The sequence below is a fragment of the Rhinichthys klamathensis genome, unplaced genomic scaffold, assembly GCF_029890125.1.
Source record: "Rhinichthys klamathensis goyatoka isolate OS25496 unplaced genomic scaffold, OSU_Roscu_1.1 h1tg000323l_1, whole genome shotgun sequence".
NCBI lineage: Eukaryota > Metazoa > Chordata > Actinopteri > Cypriniformes > Leuciscidae > Rhinichthys > Rhinichthys klamathensis.
Genome location: NW_026606839.1, coordinates 1,085,124 through 1,104,222, shown reverse-complemented (window position 1 = coordinate 1,104,222; position 19,099 = coordinate 1,085,124). Strand labels below are relative to the sequence as shown.

Here is a 19,099-nt window from a genome sequence, read left to right as displayed (position 1 = left end):
CGTGAGCCTGTGCTCTCTCTCTCTCTCTCTCTCTCTCTCTCTCTCTCTCTCTCTCTCTCTCTCTCTCTCTCTCTCTCTCTCTCTCTCTCTCTCTCTCTCCTGACTCTCCGCACCTGAGTGAGCTCGTGGAGCACCACTGAGCTTTTATAGAGGAGACTGCCTCTGTCACATGGAAAAGTTGGCACTTATAGCGTTAAAAAGGAGAACATAAATATAGTTGTTTTTTTATTATTATTATTTGTTGTTTTTAACTTATTATTTAACAGACATTGAGTATATGGATAAACGCATCTGCTAAATCAATAAATGTATATTCTACAAGACTGAAATTCCACAAATAGCTGTTGGAAATTACAGTAGTTGGCATAATGTCTATGTTTTTTTTTTTTTTTTTTTTTTTACATTAAGATGATTATAAATGTATAATTTAGATTCTCTAATGCCATTTATTTTTGCATTACGGTAATGGAAGCTGATGGGGAAATGCACTTAATTGTCATTAAAAAATCACAAATAGATTTTAATGATTTATTAAATAGTTTATCTTTAAGCAAAATATAACATCGTTTATTTGTTTGTTTGTTTGTTTATTGAGGTTAAAAATGACCCAGACATGTTTTGCAATATTCGCACATTTTCTGTTACAATACATTTTAAACTGATATTTTATTGATATTTTTTACTCTTATATAGTGTTTCATATTTTAAGAAATACCTCTTAAATTCTTTTTAAGGCATATTTCTCACAAGAAAAAAAAAACAGGTTCCCATTGTGTTGCATAAATTACTTCTTTTTCGGTCAATAACAGTGGACATGTCCAATAGCTTGTTTTAGAGAGTGTGTCTATAGTCAAACGTTCTTTAAAAATAATCTCACCCTGAGAAAAATTCACTTATAAAAAGTGGGACAGACACATACTCTCACATACAAAATTAAAATCCTCCTGAACTAGAATCGTGGGCTTGATGAAGAGTGAATTTTTGTGGTTGAAACACCAAAGCCTTTTCTGACTGAAGCAAAGTACAGTAACTGAAACACATGCAGTTCATTCATTGAGTTCCCTAGTTTTTCACTCTTCTGGGAGATTTATACCGAGATTAATTCATCTGTCCTCAAACCATCTGTCCTGAAAATCATCTATGTGTGTGCACTTTTAATAACATAATCTAAGAATGCATATTCCTAAACTTTTATAGGTCAAACAAGGTGACTTTTCTGAATGGATGTGTTCCTTTTTCCTTGTACATGGATATTTACATCCAGCACATTCGTGAAGTTTATTAATAGGAAATCCTTGAGCATAAAACAAAGACTGATATTTAGGTCATTATTTGCTGAAACGATTGAAAAGACAATGTCATCGTGCTTTTCCATGCAAGTACGTTTAAGGGCTAAAAAAAAAAAAGAAAAAAAAAAGAAAAAAAAATTTTTTTTGTTAATATATATATTCGTATACCATTTTGATATGACATGATCATGATTTTTTACCACTCAAACAATGTCACTTGGAGAATGTAGCATGAACTGACTTTTACAGGGTCTAACAGAATGAAGTTAAATTGATGACAGGAAAAAATAACTATAAATTGATTACCATTTAAACTATTCCTAAAACAACAAGATCATTAGAGAATAGAAAATAGGAAATGCTGAAATATTTATTTTTCATGTTAGTAGTGAAGCAAAAATCATATGATCAAAAACATCTCAGACCAAATGAATTAAATTGTTTCAAATTCACTTAACTGTGACACAAGCTAAATAATTTGTATCTTTAAATAACATTAAGTTTATAAACTTTACTTCCTTGATGACCTTTTGCCTGTAAAAATGGGTCAGTATTCAGACGTCATATCCCATCAGAAGTGTAACTGCACTGCAAAGGGAATGCAGTGTGTGTGAGAGAGAGAGAGAGAGAGAGAGAGAGAGAGAGAGAGAGAGAGAGAGAGAGAGAGAGAGAGAGAGAGAGAGAGAGAGAGAGAGAGAGAGAGAGAGAGAGAGAGAGAGAGAGAGAGAGAGAGAGAGAGAGAGAGAGAGAGAGATCAGAGTAGTCAGTGATCCTCCACACACTCCATCCTCCTCGGCTCTTTGAGAAGAATCCTGTAATCCAGAACAAACTACTCGGCCCTGGGCTCTGTGAGACAGTGATTGATCATGTTCAGGGAGGAGGGTCAATCGGCTTTTCCTCAAAGCAGCTGATGCACTATTGAGTTCATTCCAGGACAACTGGCTTTGACTGCGCAGATTCTGAGGTATTCAGTCGGGGATTGTTCAAGTGGCTCTTCTTGAACGTTTAGTCCAGAAGGTATGGGGTTAGAATCGTTGCATTATTCCAAATAAATAGATTGCGATTCACAAACAAATGTAAAGAGATTCACAAAAAAAATTATCACATTCACAAATAAATAAAATGAGATTTGCAAATAAAATAAAAATATTTACAAATGTGTTTTATGTCACAAACTGTACTGATGAAGATGAACCCTGACGTGCATTGAACCAGTCAAGAGGAATGTGCGCCGGGTCATAATTAGGCTAATAATCAATCCTAAATCATTCTAATGGGACCAAACAAGAATCCCAAAGAATTGAAAAAAGAACTGGATAATTATTCAGTTTCACACTAATCAATTATCATTTTTAATCCCAAAAATATGATAATGTTTTTTTATTAAAGCTACACTACAGCTTTTGGCCCTCTAGGGGTTGAAGCAATAAACTACAAGTTACATGCGGACTGCGGAGTAACATTGTTTTTGTAATGACGCGAGTTGTGCTTCGGCTGTGTGCGGATGAATCTGAAGATGGCTTGAGGCGCGCCGCTGTGCTCAAAACACGAGATCAAAACTCTCCCAATAACGAAAGAGGGATTTCTGAAAATACTGTATTTCATATGAGCAGGTAAGCAGCTTATGTGCCGTTGTTGTTTTGGCTTGTTGAAATTAACTTTTTTAAATGAACGTTACAAAAAGTTTGCCAACGCTTCCAACGCTATTCAGGTTACAGCGTATAACTTGGCAATTTATAGTCAAATAGACTTAGAGATTGGATTTGTTACCAACAAACATTGTTTTGAGAACAATGCACTGCGAATATGATGCTATCAAACTACGTTGATTCATGATTTATGTCACTTTCACGTTTTGGTTAATGCATGTAGCCTATTCTTCTTTCCTTTATTTACGGATATGCTGTAAACACGCACATACAAATGATGAAAGTGTGGAAATTATTATAGGCTCACTATTTTTTTATTATGATTTTTTTATTGAAAACAATATCTGAATACTACAAAATGGCTTAAACCAGTCAAAATACAGAGATAAAAACTGGCATGGAAGGCTCAACAACACAAAAAAATAATAATAACATAATACATAAAAATAATAATATAAAAACAAGTTGTTAAAAAAACTATAGGCTTACCATACACAGTGATTTTGGGTAAGGTGAAAACACAGTTTGGAAGATGTTTTATGATGTAGGCTAAGTTACAAGTTTATTGTTTACATTTTGTCATTTTTAAATTAAAAATGAATAGTTGCTGATTAAAATGCCTTGTGACTGAGAGCTTTAATTAAGAGAGACTGGTTCTTGCTGTCTATATGAAAGGAGATTAATTCTGCAGATGAATTACATGCATCCACTGAAGTAAAGATATTAAACAACTTCTAAAGATGGATATCTTTGTATGTATAAAGCTCATTGTTAAAGCTCAGATGATGCTGGATACAAATAAATTGAGCCTGCGAATGCAAAATGAACAAATTAATTATACCACTGTCAATCAGAGGATTTTCAAATCTCAAAGAAACTTCCCATGACACATAGCAACACCTGAGGTCATTTATTTGCAACTGGACGCCATTAGGTCTGAACATTTTCTAAAAATACAAAGCAGAAGGAAATAAATACATTCAATTTAATGTGGACTACATTATTGTAAAACCTTGAAAGCTTCCAAATTTATCTTGGAAAATATAATGCCACATAGGCTACTCATATACTGTGGTTACCAATTTATCAGTAATATTCTAAAGACTGCTTCTCACTGCAGTATAAAATGTAAAAAAACAAGATTAGAACAATATTTTAAAGAACAAAAACCCAGAAGAGGGAGAGGAGAACTGCTCATTCTGTTCAAGGTTGCACTGTATTTCCGGTCGCTCCACATGCACAAGCAGCTTTGATGCAAAAGGACTGACCTCGTGCGAAACGGGGAATTTTTATTCCTCACCTTTCCTTCACCTCTAAAGAACACACCACATGAGTAGCATACACTCGGCTCAGCAACCTGAAACACTTGTGCATGACAGGCGAAAGTTGCTTTTAACGCGCGTGGCCTTGAGCACTCCTGAAGCGCGGATGAATGCTTCGGCCTCGGGATGTGTAATACTCCACGGGTCCAATTATACACATATTCTTATTGTCAGGCAACAGCTGCCTGGAGACTCACAGAGGTGGACACCTGCTTGAACAAACTACCATATTCACTGCTTTATTATTCTGCAGTAATTTTAGGTTTCACAGCTGCTGCCTGTTGGAATACTAAATGGATTGTGCATCTAGTTAATGTAGCAACAAAATAGTAAAAGTGTCGTTTAGCATTCAGGAACCGCGTTTGACTGTGAGTCAGAGCACCCGGAGGAGTTCGGTGCACCGAATGGGTCAGGCCACATTTACATTACATGCTTCAAGGGACTCAATTGCGATGTTGTGTCTCCCATGTGGCACAGATCGGATTATGACCCTAAGCAAAAAAAGTATGTGGATTCTGATATTCTCCGATCAGTTTTAGACCTGGAAATAAATCTGATATGAATATATATGCTATATATGTGTGTGCATTTGCTTTTGCCATGTGAGCGGACAGATCGGATATTCCCGTCAATGCAAGTCGTACGTCATTGAAAAAGTGGACACCAACTCAGGTGGACACCAACCGCGATCACATGACACTTTTCAATGGCGCAATGGAGGACGAAGGCTCAATCCTAATTTTTTGCTGACCTGGGGCCTCATGTAGCCTACAAAGACTTGGGTTGAATTCATACTAAAACATTGCGTACCGACAAAGCTGTAAATGTGCGTACGCACAAAAAAATTGATGTATGAATCTCTGCGTACGAAGGATCCCACGCATATTCTCTTTGTACATCCCAATTAACGTAAAATTGAGCGCACGTGCACGAGCACAACGCCCCACCCAGTCTCCACCCCCAATTCAATTAATTTAAAAATGGTAATTAGTCCAATTTGGCAAAAGAAACCTGCAAGAACATGGCTAAAGCAAGCAAGAAACGAAATTTCACTGAAAATGTCTTCTATGTGAATATATAGTAAAGTGTAGTTTATTCCTGTGATCAAAGCTGAATTTCCAGCATCATTACTCCAGTCTTCAGTGTTACATGATCCTTCAGAAATCATTCTAATATGATGATTTGATGATCAAGAAACATTTATGATTATTATCAGTGTTGAAAACAGCTGTGCTTCTGCTTCATATTTTCGTGGAAACCGTGCTATAGTATTTTCAGGATTCTTTAATGAATAAAAACTTCAATCAAACAGATGTCGAAATCTTATAATCTTTTGTAACATTATAAATGGATTTACTCTCACTTTTAAACAAATTCAATGTGTCCTTGCTGAATAAAAATATTACTTTCTTTTTTTATCTTTACTGACCGAATTAATGAAGTTTATTTTTTATTCCTAGTTAAGCCAACGCTGCCATTGCTAGACGGGTTGTATCAATTTGGACATGCTTTATATATGTTCTTACTTAATTGCATAATATAATATTTTAATAAAACTCGTGTGACAATAATATGTCAAATAATTGATCAATTACAAATTATAAGCAGTATCTGACAGCTGGTGGTGCGATAGAACAATTCGTAGTGCAACATGACATCTCTATGAGTCGCCAACGGACAAAAATCACAACAAATATACTGTACGTACGCCAGACATGAAGTTTACTTGGAGGAACGCACATTCTTACGTTAATTTCACTGTTAGTACATCTGGCCGTGAACGTGAAAGCTGGCGTACGCCGTGTTTTTGTGCGTACGCAGTGTTGATACATGAGGCCCCTGGTGAGGAAAGCAAAAGCTTGTATTATCATTTCATCTGCGTCCATTGCAAATCGCGCCGTTTGTACTTCCTTTTCGGCTTTATGTTTTCCTGGTCAGTCTTCCTTGGGTTGTTTCGGCAAGTGTATGTAAATGCAGATATCGGATATGGGTCACTTTTAAAAGATGTAAGCTGGTCATACAAAAAATTGGATATAGTCAACAAATCGGAATTTAAATGCAGCCTTAGAGAACAAAGTCACAGATAAAAACGACCCCTCAAAAAAGGATTAAGTATAAAAAAAGGAAATGAAGTTTAAAAAAAATTCACATTAACGAGCGTCTGGAATTAACACCCAGTTGTGTGTTGGTACATTGTGCTTGTGGTTGATTCTGCACGAATGAGATTAGCTGTCTGCGCATTAATCTGGGTTATTAAACAGCCGAAGTGAAGGTGATCTTGGCACGGCGATCCACACAACGCTTGGCAAGAGATTTCGCTTTTGATACGATGTGCCGTTCTAGGCCATTTCAGAATGATTAATCTCTTCCCCAATGGCAACATTTAAAACACAAGCCAGCCTCTGACTTTCCTGCAAATCTGTGGATGATGCTGGCTCACTGATGCATATTGCACAGAAAACACTTCCTCGATCTAATCGAATCTGATTGGCTGGTTTTATGCAATTTAAGGTAGCAGTAGAACTGAGAACAGAGTCATGTTTACAAATGTTGATGCAATGAACAATTGAATATAAAAAATGCTACATTATAATTTGAAATATTTATTTTTCCATTCCATTGTTACTGTGTAAAAAAAAAAATCTATTCAGATAAACCTGCGACATTTTACACATTTTTTGTTTTCTGTAAAAAAAAAATAGCACATGCTGCTGCATCATTATTTGCATGATTTATGTTTCCATTCCAGTATGTTATCGGCGTAAAATCTATTCACATAAGCCTGCAACCTTTTACACTATCTTTGTGTTTTCTGTACAACTTTTTGCATTGACTGCTTCATCATTGTTTGAATTATTTGTTTTCCCATTCCAGTCTGTTATTTTGGTCAAATCTATTCAGATAAACCCCATAGAATGCCACACAGAAGCATGTCAGTCAGACAGTCGGTCACTTCATACATGTGGCCGAAATGAGCTGCGTCTCCGTTTAGTCAAGAGTCTGGTGTAATAATGTGCGCCATTCGGTTACATCACTTCCTGTCTTTCTCCTGATGTGTTAGCCAGCTCAGTGAGGCAGTGTGGCCGGTGATGGGGTCGCTGTGGTCGTGCTCACGGTCTCTGTAGCTGTGGTTGTGATGGAGAGGGTTCATGTCGGCGTACTCAGGCCTGAGTTGAAGCTTGCTGTTAGGGGACGAGGACACTTCCACATCCCTGTTGACTGAGTAGCCCGGCTGAATGCTGTACACCTCCATCACGGAGCGCAGTGACCTGGCTTGAACTGCAGGAGAGAGGGGAAGAAGGGATTTCAGTGACTCACTGCTGCATATTCAGTGTGTTCTGTCTCCGGGAGGTTTCAGAGTCAGTGAATATTTTCATTTGTATGTACATAGAATTAAACTTTCTCCCGAGAGCAGTTCCATCATACATAAGAATAAAAACTGGATCTTGCCATAGTAGATTTAAGTAAAATAACAGTGTGTAGCATCATAAGTGTCTGGACATACTGTAACACTCTTTTGGGTTTATTCTGTCAGCATTTTCTCAGCCTTTAGAGTCAGAATGATACACTCTCAGAAAAAAAGGGACAAAAGCTTTCACTGGAGCGGTACCTTTTCAAAAGGTGCTCTTTTGTTCCTTTTAGATACTAATATGCACCTTCAGATACAAAAGTGTACCTTTTGGAAATGTCTGTTCGGGAAAAAAAGGAGCAAAAGCTGCAGTTTTTGTACCTTTTTTTCTGAGAGTGTACAGTACAAGGGTAAAATGACTTTTGGTTGAACTCTGTTTAAAAATGTTTTTTTTTTTTCAATAGTACTTTACAGTACTTTTAGGTTCTAGGAATAATTTTCTATCCAGAATAATTTTTGGCTGTATACTATAGTGCTCTCGAATTGAGCTATACAGTTCTCTGGAGATTAAAAGAAGTTCTAGATTGCAACATTATAGGTTCTTCAGATCAGTGTTTTGGTTTCTGGGTTTTTTAATGAAGGGCTTTCAAAGTTTTTGATGACATCGACCCCCAAATTTAATGATCCTCTTGCTAAAATATAATGACAGACTATATATTTTCATGTATAAAGACCCATTTAAATTCTGTGAGAAATACTATGATGATATATATGATACATTGGTAATTTTGTAAAGTATTAATTTAATAAAAACATATTTTTGTTTAAATATTTATCAAAACATAAATTCAAATTAATACAAAGTAGCCTAAATATTTTTCAGATAGTATTATATATATATATATATATATATATATATATATATATATATATACACACACACAACAAAATAATATACATAATAATTATGTTTTATTAAAATATTAACTTTGTATTATTATTTTGAATGTGTCTTATTCTCTTTCATATTAATGATGGATGTTAGAAAAAGTTAAGTTTTTTTTTTTTATGAAATATTTGGATATCAGTCCAAAACTGATCAGAATTAGCAAGTGTGAACTAAAAAAAAAATCACATGAAATGCTGGCGGAGACGGCGGCGCGGAATACAGTCACTCATACCAGCCTCCTTCCTTTCTGCCGCTGCCCCAGAAAACAAAGTAATCCAGCGCGGTGAATGCACATTGACTACGTTTACATGCAGCCAATTTTCGGGTTATGGTCGGGTTCAAGGGGGTAATCCATCAGCCGGAAGTTGAAGCTGCCTCCGGGGGCCGCCATTGTAGCTGGCTATCACCTGCTGTTAGCATCCCATTGACTCCCATTCATTTTGGCGTCACTTTGACAGCGAATAACTTTACATCTGAGGTGTCCAAAGACTCCATTTGTCCATTATTTATTTCTCAAGAAACGGGACAATGGATAAAAGGCTCCATTACTTTGTATCTTACATTATGGCCCCGTAGAAGCCATTCTTGTAAAAATAGGCTAACGATTGCGTCATAACCACGGGACGCTCTGTCGCCACAGTAGAGAAATTACCGTATAGACAGAAGTAGAAGCTCGTAGGCAATCGTTTACTGTCTATGAGGCAATCGGGTGGACATGGAGGCATAAAGTCAAGGGATAAGCCCATAGATAGAGAGTTCATAAAAGCAACGGGACAAAATATTTCAACAACAGATTTGTTTCAGATTTCAATTCAGATTTGTCCGGCACAGCTACTAGAAGGTCAGAACGGTTGCTCACGTGACAACTACGTCGTCAAGCTCAGTTTGAGCCTGCGCAGAACGCTTGGCTATCAGGAAGTGAGTGCCCATGTTGCGCTTCAACTCTCTCCGTTGAAATCAACGGGGTCGCTGTGTCCATTTCTTTTACTGTCTATGGTCGGGTTAAGGTCACTATTCGGGTTTCTGAAACATTAGGAATAACCCGTTTACATGCGTGAGCAGAGAGAGTTTCTCCTGTATACATGGAATTGCAATATCCCGATGTAAATGGCGACGCACGGTTAGCGTCAAGACGTACAGACAACCTTAAAGCCAACCAACCCCGTGATGTCACCAGTCATAATACTGCACAATGGCGGCGCCCTTGCCGCGAAAGATATAACGGTGTTTCTTTTTTCTTTTATATGTTAACATTTGTCATGTTTCTTATATAATTTTTGATTATAGTGGTAATCCATCTTGTAAATTATGTAAACTTGACTGACTGCTTCATTTCCCCTTTAAGACGCAATATGCGTCATTTCCGATTCTTCTTCCTGTATCCAAAGACAACAACAACAGCAGCAGCACGCGGATAATGAATAGTTCGGGGCAGATAGCGATCGATCGCCTTTGTTTGCGCTTTGGTGCTGGTACTGACCTCGCTCCAAAAGTATGCTGTGCTGCGTCTCGCCATGTTTACTTCCGGTATACTGCACGCAGGTTTCTGTATGCGCCGAGAAGCTCCTCTACTCAAAAGACCAAGATTCCTTGCGAATAGAACATGCGCAGAACACAAATCACTATGGGGATATGCCGATGCGCGTTTACATGACCAAAAATTCGGGTTAGAAAAGGGGTACCCCAGGTATCATATCCCGGTTTTTAAAATCCGGGATATAAGCATATTCGGGTTTTTGCCGGTGTTTACATGGCCGTGCGCGACCGGGTTATTGCTAATATCCCGGTTTTGAACGGGTTATTGGCTGCATGTAAACGTAGTCATTGTCATGTTGTAAATAAGATTTAGATTCCAATCGGATACACAAATAATCAAATTTGGACTGACAGTGTGAATAGCCTTATGGTGTGTTCACACCGAACGCAAATTTAATTATTTGCGCGAGTAGATTAGAAAGTCAATGCAAAGACGCGAATTGGGAGACGCGTTTGCCGCAAACGTCTTCCGCGCAAGTTGAAAAATTTGAACTCGAGCGGAACAATCGCATGACGCTTTGTTGCGCCAGCCAATCAACGAAGAGCTAATTGATACGTCCGGTCTATCACTGTTGTCGAAAATGGAGGCGATGCTAATTGTTGCCGTCTGAAATATACGATACTACGTCGTATGCTTACAGAGACCGGGCAAAAAAGCAAATAGCTTGGAGAAAGAAGCGGCTGTCATCCAGGCGCAGTTCCTGGAGAAGACGGTGAAATTCACCGAGTTGAGTGCGCCTCTGGATGGTGCTGTGTGTGAACCCATCGCGGACGCGCGAATGGGTTCAAAATGTTCAAGCGTCTAACTAGACGTGATTGGCGCGTATTTGACGCTCTATTTGCGTTCGGTGTGAACACACCATTAGAACCCTCTTCTGGAGCCCAGTTTGAAAACCCCTGCTTTAAAACACCAGATGCTTTCTAGACGTAGAGAATAAAAAGTACTTAGTTTTCAGAATCTCCTACTGTTGAGCCTAACCTTGTTTTGCTGAGTGCAAGCAGACATTGAAAGCAACACTGTCAGAGATTAAACCAAGCAGAGTATGAGAAAGGTCAAACACGATTTGAGAAGAAAAGTCGTGCCACATGAAAAATGAATGCAGGTGAGCGTTCTGAGGTTGTGAAAAGCAGACATTGTATACCGTCTGACAGCCACGACCCCATTGCTTTCTGATCGCTGTCACTGCTCTAAAAGAACAGAAGAGCCTGAGACGTGTAAATGTGAGCTTGTCTGTTCGCTTCAATGCTGCAGCCTCCCACTTTGTCTTGTTCAAGAACCTGAATATAAATCAGGTTACGCCTTGATGTAGAGCCCTCTGTACTATACAGTCTCTTTAAATGAAAAACTTGTTTATATTGACATCTCAGGTCAGAAAACGAAATCACTACACGCTTCAGATGGCAAACAGAGATGTTTGGAAGATACACAGTTTTCTGAAATGCGTTCGGACTCATATGTAAATGAAGTCAAATTCACAGTTTCATGATGCTGTCTGCAATGCTGTTGATGTTGACGAACCTTTGGCAGTGCTGAAGTCCCCGGGGTCCGCGGCCCTCCTGGGCTGGAGACTCGGGATGAGAATGAGAGAGAAAGAGATGACCAGCACCTTGGAAAAGAAGGAATATTAAACGAGAGGAAGTAAATAAACAAGTCCTGCTATGTGGGTCAGCTTATGACCTACATGCATTAAAAACAGGCTTGTATAATCAACACTTTCATTATAATCATCACATCATTTTGGTTCTCTGCCACATGCACAGGAAAGATAAAAATAAATGTTCTATATTATAATTTGCAATATCCCCTCTGATACTTATATTAAAAATATTTTGTATATGTAATGCTGTTTAAAAGTTTAGGGTTGGTAATATAATAACATTCCATCCTTTTTTTTACTTTCCTTTTTTTTCTCCTTATTTTCTTTTTTTGCTCTTCCTTCTTTTCCATCCCTTTCCTTTCTAAACATGTTTTTGAGGTGCCGTGAATCATTAAGTCTGCTTTTACACCCGTCAGCAATATTGTATTATCCAGACAGTTCACTTCATTTATCTTCATGGCATCTGTGTTCATTTGAATTTCAAATACCCAACCGGTGCCTCCCGAATCACTTATGAAATTATTCATTCATCTGCTCAAGGGAGAGATTGATGCTTGAATTTATTAACCGAGTTCGACCGGCACATCTCAACGGAGCACGGACAGCAGTGAGCACAAACCACAAAACATGAACTATGATTGATTATTATTTCTTTTGGTTTATTTAGTTTCACTGTCAATGCATTTCATTTTAAAGAGAACCTATTTACAAAGTCTTGATTTTGTTATACTAGAATAGGTTTTCATGCTTGAATGTTCAAAAAACAGATTATTTTTCCCATATTCTCCATTGTTGCAGCTTCTCTCTTCCCAGTCTGTCAGTAACGCTCTGTTTAGTTCCTGTCTCTATGAAGCCCCTCCTTCTGAAAAGCACACTGAGCTCTGATTGGCTGGACCAGCGTATTATGATTGGTCAAGCGCTTCAAGTGTGTTTGGGAAATGCCCCGCCCCTTACCATAACCGCGAGTTTCAACACTCTACTAACTAACTCAACCAGGCCCCGCCCCTTTATTCTGCGTATGCCTTGGGCGGGAATTATTTAAATGAGGAATATTGTGACGTGTTCGTTCGCGGAAGAAAACTCAAGACTACAATGGAGGCGTTTCAGGGAGTTCAGAAACACTGACACTGTATAGAGAAGAACTGCCTTTGTGCTTTGTAACTTTGCAGACCTTTTTCATGCTCAAACAGCAACATTACACACTAAAGACAGTTTAAAATGTTAAAAAGCAATAGGTCTTCTTTAATTCTCTTTCAGAGGAGAATGTGAAGAGCATAGCTGAGATTATTTGGAAGAACTGTTTGATATTTCTGACTGCAGACTTTGAATGTGAGCACAGTCTGAGATGTTGTGGAGCTCTAATGGAAGGTGGCAGACAGTGTTCAAGAGCAGTCAATGATGTAATCAGTTGTAAATGAAGAAGAAAAGTGACTTTTCTGACGCCACGGCTGAAATCTCTCTGCTCTGGTCGATGTGTCACTGAAGATTTGTTTGATTCCTTTCTCTACCTCTTCTGCCAGTGTTTACTTTGATTGTGCTTGAGTTCTAAGAACCCTTGGAGCGGGTTCCTTCAAAGCATATGCTACCTTTATTCCTTCATTTCTTTTCCTTTCCTTCCCTTCCTTCCTCCCTCCTCCGCTGTCATCTTACCAGGATGCAGGTTCCCGTTTGAGCCGGTTTGCAGGAGCCGTTCATCACCAGAGACTGCAGGCGACGTAACTGCTCCACCAGAGACCTGACAGATAGATGGTGAGAGTGTGTTACGAGTTCGAGGAGGGAAGTAGCAAAACTTTCATTTGATGTGAACTTTGAAAGTGTAAAAGTCAAAATGGCCTCATCAAATATGCATAGAGTGGGAGGATTTCAGAGTGTCACCGGCCCACAGGTGGGCCCAAATCCATTACATTTCTAAAACAGTAATATCCTATACTAAACCTAAACTAATCTTGACAAACTATATATCATTTGAAAGCTTACAATCTCTAGTTTCCATATTTGGTGATTGATCTTCAAAATAAATTACAGTGTAGCCGTAATTTATCAATTTGCAACAAGAATATTTTCATACTCCTAAGGCGTGTTCAGACCTTTATTTTGAAATAGTGATGAACATGAAAAATCATGAAAGGGTAGAAACCTCAGTTTGTTTTCATGCCAAGAGTTCAAAAGATAGCATCCATTCAATTATTTTAGAAAAAAAGGTCTAAAAAATTTTTAAATATAAAGAAAAAAATCATAGATTCACCATCTGTGAGGTGGCAGCGAGCTATAACGCACATACATGTTATTTTTATGTGTTTCTTAGAGGTTGAATTCATATCAAAATCTGCCAAACTTCTCATATTACTTCTGAATAGGATGTCTACTTCATAAATTGTATGAAAATTGTGGAAATAATGGTTCATATCACTCAAAACACATGGAAATGGAGCCGTCCTTATATGGGCAGTAATGGAGTCTGGTTGTCATCTAGTGAAAAAGTTTGGTACTGCACCCAAACAAAATCTTACTAAAAGCTAATTTTTGAGATATCCACCTAAAATTTGAAACACAACTTGTTCAGATTTTTGGCTTTGATTTTTTTTTTTTTTTTGCAGTTTTAGAGTCACCCAGGTTTTGAAAATATATATTTTATATAAAATATGAATAATTAAATTTTTTACACTGTATATTTTCATAAACTCAAACTTCTATAACTTTTTTTCCATTTCACTTTCTTAATTTATGACACTTTCAAATGTCTTCTTTAAAACGAGACCAATCTTACGTCTATATTCCAAAGCATTCTTGAATTACAACCATTTCAGTTCGAAATGTGCATTTTCATGTATATTCAAAAAAAGGGGGGTGACAGTTAACAGGTCAAAAAGATGTAAAGATGGATAAAATAAGTTTTAAAAGTCCATCAAACCAATAAATTATTTTGAAAACTAACAATTTGAAGCCAATTCTAATAGTATCAAACAACTATTCTCAAAGTGATTCTACTGAAATTTTGAATTCTCTCTCTCTCTCTCTCTCTCTCTCTCTCTCTCTCTCTCTCTCTCTCTCTCTCTCTCTCTCTCGTGCGCATGCGTGGGCGTTTGTTGAGTGAGTGAGTGCGGAGTGTGAATCGGAGCGTGACTGTGGAGTCTTTTCTTCATTTTCAAAGGTCTGTTTTACTTATATGTTGTTTCTTTCACTGGTTTTTACTGTGTATGGTCACAAAGCACTGGGAACATTGTGGTGAGAACGGGGAGTTGGATTAGCCAGTTTTTAAACTGGCTGCTGCCATGGCGAATGCGGAGACGACGAGTTATGGGCAACTCACCCGGCAGCATGGAATAAAAGTGCCGGTTGGAGTTGAGTGCTCAGTCGAAGAATGTGTTTTAGCGGTAGGAGCGGTGGTGGGTGTTGGTCACAGCAGCATTCGTTCGGCATCGAGAATGAACGGTGCGGTGGTGGTATTTTTAGACAAAATTGAAAAAGCGAATGCGGCAGTTGAAAACGGGATAGTTCTCAATGATAGTTTGATTAAGGTCTTTCCACTTGTTAACCCAGCGAGAAAGGTTTTGCTTTCCAATGTGCCTCCATTTATTAGTGATGAAGCGCTGCAACGTGAATTATCACGATATGGACAGTTGGTCTCGGCTATTAAGAAAATTCCATTAGGGTGTAAATCCCCGTTGTTGAAACACGTTGTGTCTTTCCGCAGACAAGTATATGTTATTTTGAGGAGTGATATTGACGAACTTAATATTGCTTTTAAATTCAAAGTTGATAGCTTTGATTATGTAATTTTTGCAACAACGGAGAGTATGAAATGCTTTGGATGCGGGAAGGTGGGGCACTTGGTACGCGCGTGTCCAGACAAAAATGCGTCAAATGGTACAGAAGAGGAAAGTGGATCTCAAAATCTAAATGAGAGTCAGAGGGTGGAAGAAGAAAGTGAAGTTGGTGAGGTTTCGGATTTGAGTGTGGGCAATGAAGAACCAGGAAGTAGTGGAGTGAAGTGTAGTGAGAAACGGATTCGAAAAGATGATGAGATAATGGATGTTGAGCTGGATGAGATGGTGGGTGATTTACTCAAAGAGGACGAAGCAGCATTTAAAGTGCCAGCAGTGAAAAGGAAGTCTAATGTTGGTGAGATTGTAATTTCATCAAAGAAAAAGGCACAAGTTGAAACCAGTACTAAAAGTTCTCGGGAGGTGTTGAACGATTTGTCTGGCTCAGAGAGTGAGCAAGAACTTTCTGAAGTTCAAGTTGAGGAAGAGGTGAGACAAGACTATAGTGGTTACAGTTTGGAAAGAATGAAACTTTTTCTCCAGCGTACAAAGGGAATGAGGAATGTTGAGGTCATAGACTATTTTCCTGATCTTTCCTTATTTATTGACTCAGTAAAAATATTAATGAAACAGAAAGGTGAAGGTTGTTTGTCAAATCCTGAGCTGTATCGTCTAAAAAAGATTGTACAAAAAGTGCGTCCTCAAGCATTGAATAATGATTTGTCACAAGAATAATAGCGTGATATGGACCTGGCTCTTTGTGTTTTTTTCATCCCTCATAATGAGTAATTTTAAAATATCTTCCCTGAATGTAAATGGGGCGAGGGATGCAAGCAAAAGAGCGCAGATTTATGAGTTAATGAAATTAAAAAATATAGATGTCATGTTTTTGCAAGAAACTCACAGTACAGAGGATAATGAAGTTGAATGGATGAAAGAGTGGGAAGGAAGTATTGCTCTGAGTCATAAGACTGCTCTGAGTGCTGGGGTGGCTGTTTTGTTTTCAAAGACTTGTCTACCAATATCGTATGATGTTACAGAAGTAGTAAAAGGTAGACTAATTAAGATAATAGCAAAGTTTGAAAATGCTAATATGGAATTGATAAATGTCTATGCGCCTGTAAAATCAACAGAAAGAATGTTGTTTTTTGAAAATGTATGTGCACTGTAAACCCCAATGTTATCATTAATAAAGAAATCAAGTTATCATAACTTAACATTACTTACAATAGCAAGTTTTTGCATCAAAAATGAAACAGTTGTGTTTAATGTACTCATTTGGCAGCAACAGTCTTTCAGATTAAGATTTTAAGTGTTATGAACTCAAAATTTCAAGTTATTTAAATGATTCACTATGTGTCGGTTTAATATGATTGGCCGTGCCTGAAATTCTGCCTTGACAACACGCTGATTGGTCGATACACAAGGCAGTATTTTTTTTGTTCATCGTGAATTTGTTGATGCAGGCAGCAGGCCAGAGGGACTGACTGACACTGCATAAAACAGTCATTTAGGGGTTAAATCGGTCCTGTCAATCACGTACAGACATTTCAGGCCTCGCATTTGGAACGAGACTTTCAATTCCTGACGCCTGTAAATGGAATCTTTTTTTAATCGACGACTGTCTCGAGTCTCGACTCTCGAGCCTGTTCTCCCCCCTCCCCCGCAGCAGCCCCTGACTCACTGAAGTTCTTCTTGCGCGCGCAGAGCGTCCGGTATTTTCTGAGGCTGAGAAAACGTATGGTAAGTGTGAATTCATAAAACTATTTTAAATAACATGTTTGCCAGAACATAACATCACAATTTGTTCAATGTTGTAACAGTTTTTTTAAACTGTATTTTCTAGCCCGACGTTGTTTTCGAGCCGTTTATTCCCGCCCCTGCTCCATTCAAATCTTGCGCGCTGACGGCGCCCGGTATTTTCTGTGAGATTTACATCAGACTAAGGTAAGTGTGAATTAATAAAATCATTGTATAATGTTTACCATAACACAACGACAAAGTTTTTCAATGTCATATTTTTTTCTGAACTGTATTTTAGCCCATTGCCTTCAGTTACTGCGTGCACTGACAGCGTCCTGTTTTTCCTTTCCAGACATTTATATCAGACGAAGGTAAGTGCAAATAAAAACTTTTTCATAAAACCTTTTTAAATAGAGTATTTAACAAAAACATAAGATTGAGTGTTGTTGATTTAAATTGAGTGCGTTTATGTTTGAGTTGTTAACGTATTCTCCTTTGACAAATCAGCAGACACTTTCTTCTCAACTGTCCTCAGAGGCTTCAGAAACAGTAACTCACTGAAGGAAGAACTGCAGCTGACTTGATTCATGTGAGGCAAACAAGTTTTTTAGCAACATACTTAAAATGATATCATAATTGTTGAAGTGCAGTGTAAATTTCACTCCTTTTGTTTGTTTCAATGTTCTAGTAAGTGTAGAAATCTACCATGTACTTAGTTTTATTATGATGTAATGTACTGTGCATATATATGATTGTTTTTAGGCCAGGTGGTAAATGCTGCCATTCTTCACGAATAGGCTACTGCTGCTCTTCAAAGATCTGAGTCATCAATAAGGTAACGCACACAGAAAGAGTTTTTGTTTGAATACAATTCAGTTTCCCAAGTTATCTTGTATTTTATTTAGTTACTGAAACGGCAAGAAAGCACTTTGACTTGCTTTGATTATTTCCATTCTTGTTGCTGTCCAACTAGCAACATTGCTTTGTATTGTTACATTTTTATTATTATATCACTCTAACCTGTGCTTAAACAATGAGTACTGTACGATGTATTAAAAGAAAATGCGTCTTAATTATTTTTTTTATTTTAATCACAGGATCCTTCGATCCCTGCCCCAACCATTCATCTAAAGGACTGCGGCAATGAGACCCTTTGGACCAACAGTGGCAGTTTACCCAGGATGAGATCTCGCTGATGTTAGCCTGCAGTACTGACACATTTTTTGGTTTTCCAGCATATTTTGAAATTTTGAACCCATTCTAAAAGTGACTGTATGATGTTGAGATCTATCTATTGACACCGAGGACAACTGAGGGACACACACAACTATTACAAAGGGTGAAAGATAAGTAGATGACAATATTTACAATAACAGACAATGTCTGTTGTTGTTCATTACACTGTGTTTTTAATTGTTCTGGTCAATTGTTCTGATCTGGTCAATTTCACTTTTCAATTAAAAATTTTAATCAATTGATTTAATTTACTGCAAGTATTGTAATTGTATTTTTTACTGATTAAATGTTAATATACAATGTTCAGTCAGTATGCATTATAGAAGTTAAGATATGTAATGTAAGCCTAATAAAGCTGTTGTGAAAAACAAAACTTGGTTTAATGATTTATAATTTATTTAAAATGTATTTAATAATAAGTAAACAACAAAATATAACCTGGAAAATTTGAGTTTACTCCATTTGCCTTTTAAGTTATCTTTACTTAAACATTTAAGTTAATTCAATGAGAAGACCACATTAGGTCAACTCAATTAATTAAGTTTGAATTTTCCCATTACTCAAAAAAACGTACGCAACCACTTTCCTCAAATCATTTGAGTAGTCTCAACTTATTAGGGTTTACAGTGTGATAGCATAAAGCAATGTAATACAGAAAATGTGT

General features: G+C 37.5%; 1 protein-coding gene across 2 annotated transcripts in view; it reads right to left on the bottom strand.

Moving 5' to 3' along the window:
* Positions 1 to 7,275: 7,275 nt before the first annotated feature.
* The window catches only part of creb3l3b (cAMP responsive element binding protein 3-like 3b), a 44,999-nt gene continuing 33,175 nt past the window's right edge, over positions 7,276 to 19,099 (bottom strand). For both annotated transcript variants that reach the window (XM_056271642.1, XM_056271643.1), the window contains exons 8-10: positions 13,343 to 13,427; positions 11,614 to 11,701; positions 7,276 to 7,539 (exon numbers count right to left, since the gene is read on the bottom strand). In XM_056271642.1, the coding sequence (XP_056127617.1) occupies positions 7,292 to 7,539; positions 11,614 to 11,701; positions 13,343 to 13,427 (421 nt within the window). In that variant the 3' untranslated portion in view covers positions 7,276 to 7,291. The remainder of the gene's footprint in view (positions 7,540 to 11,613; positions 11,702 to 13,342; positions 13,428 to 19,099) is intronic.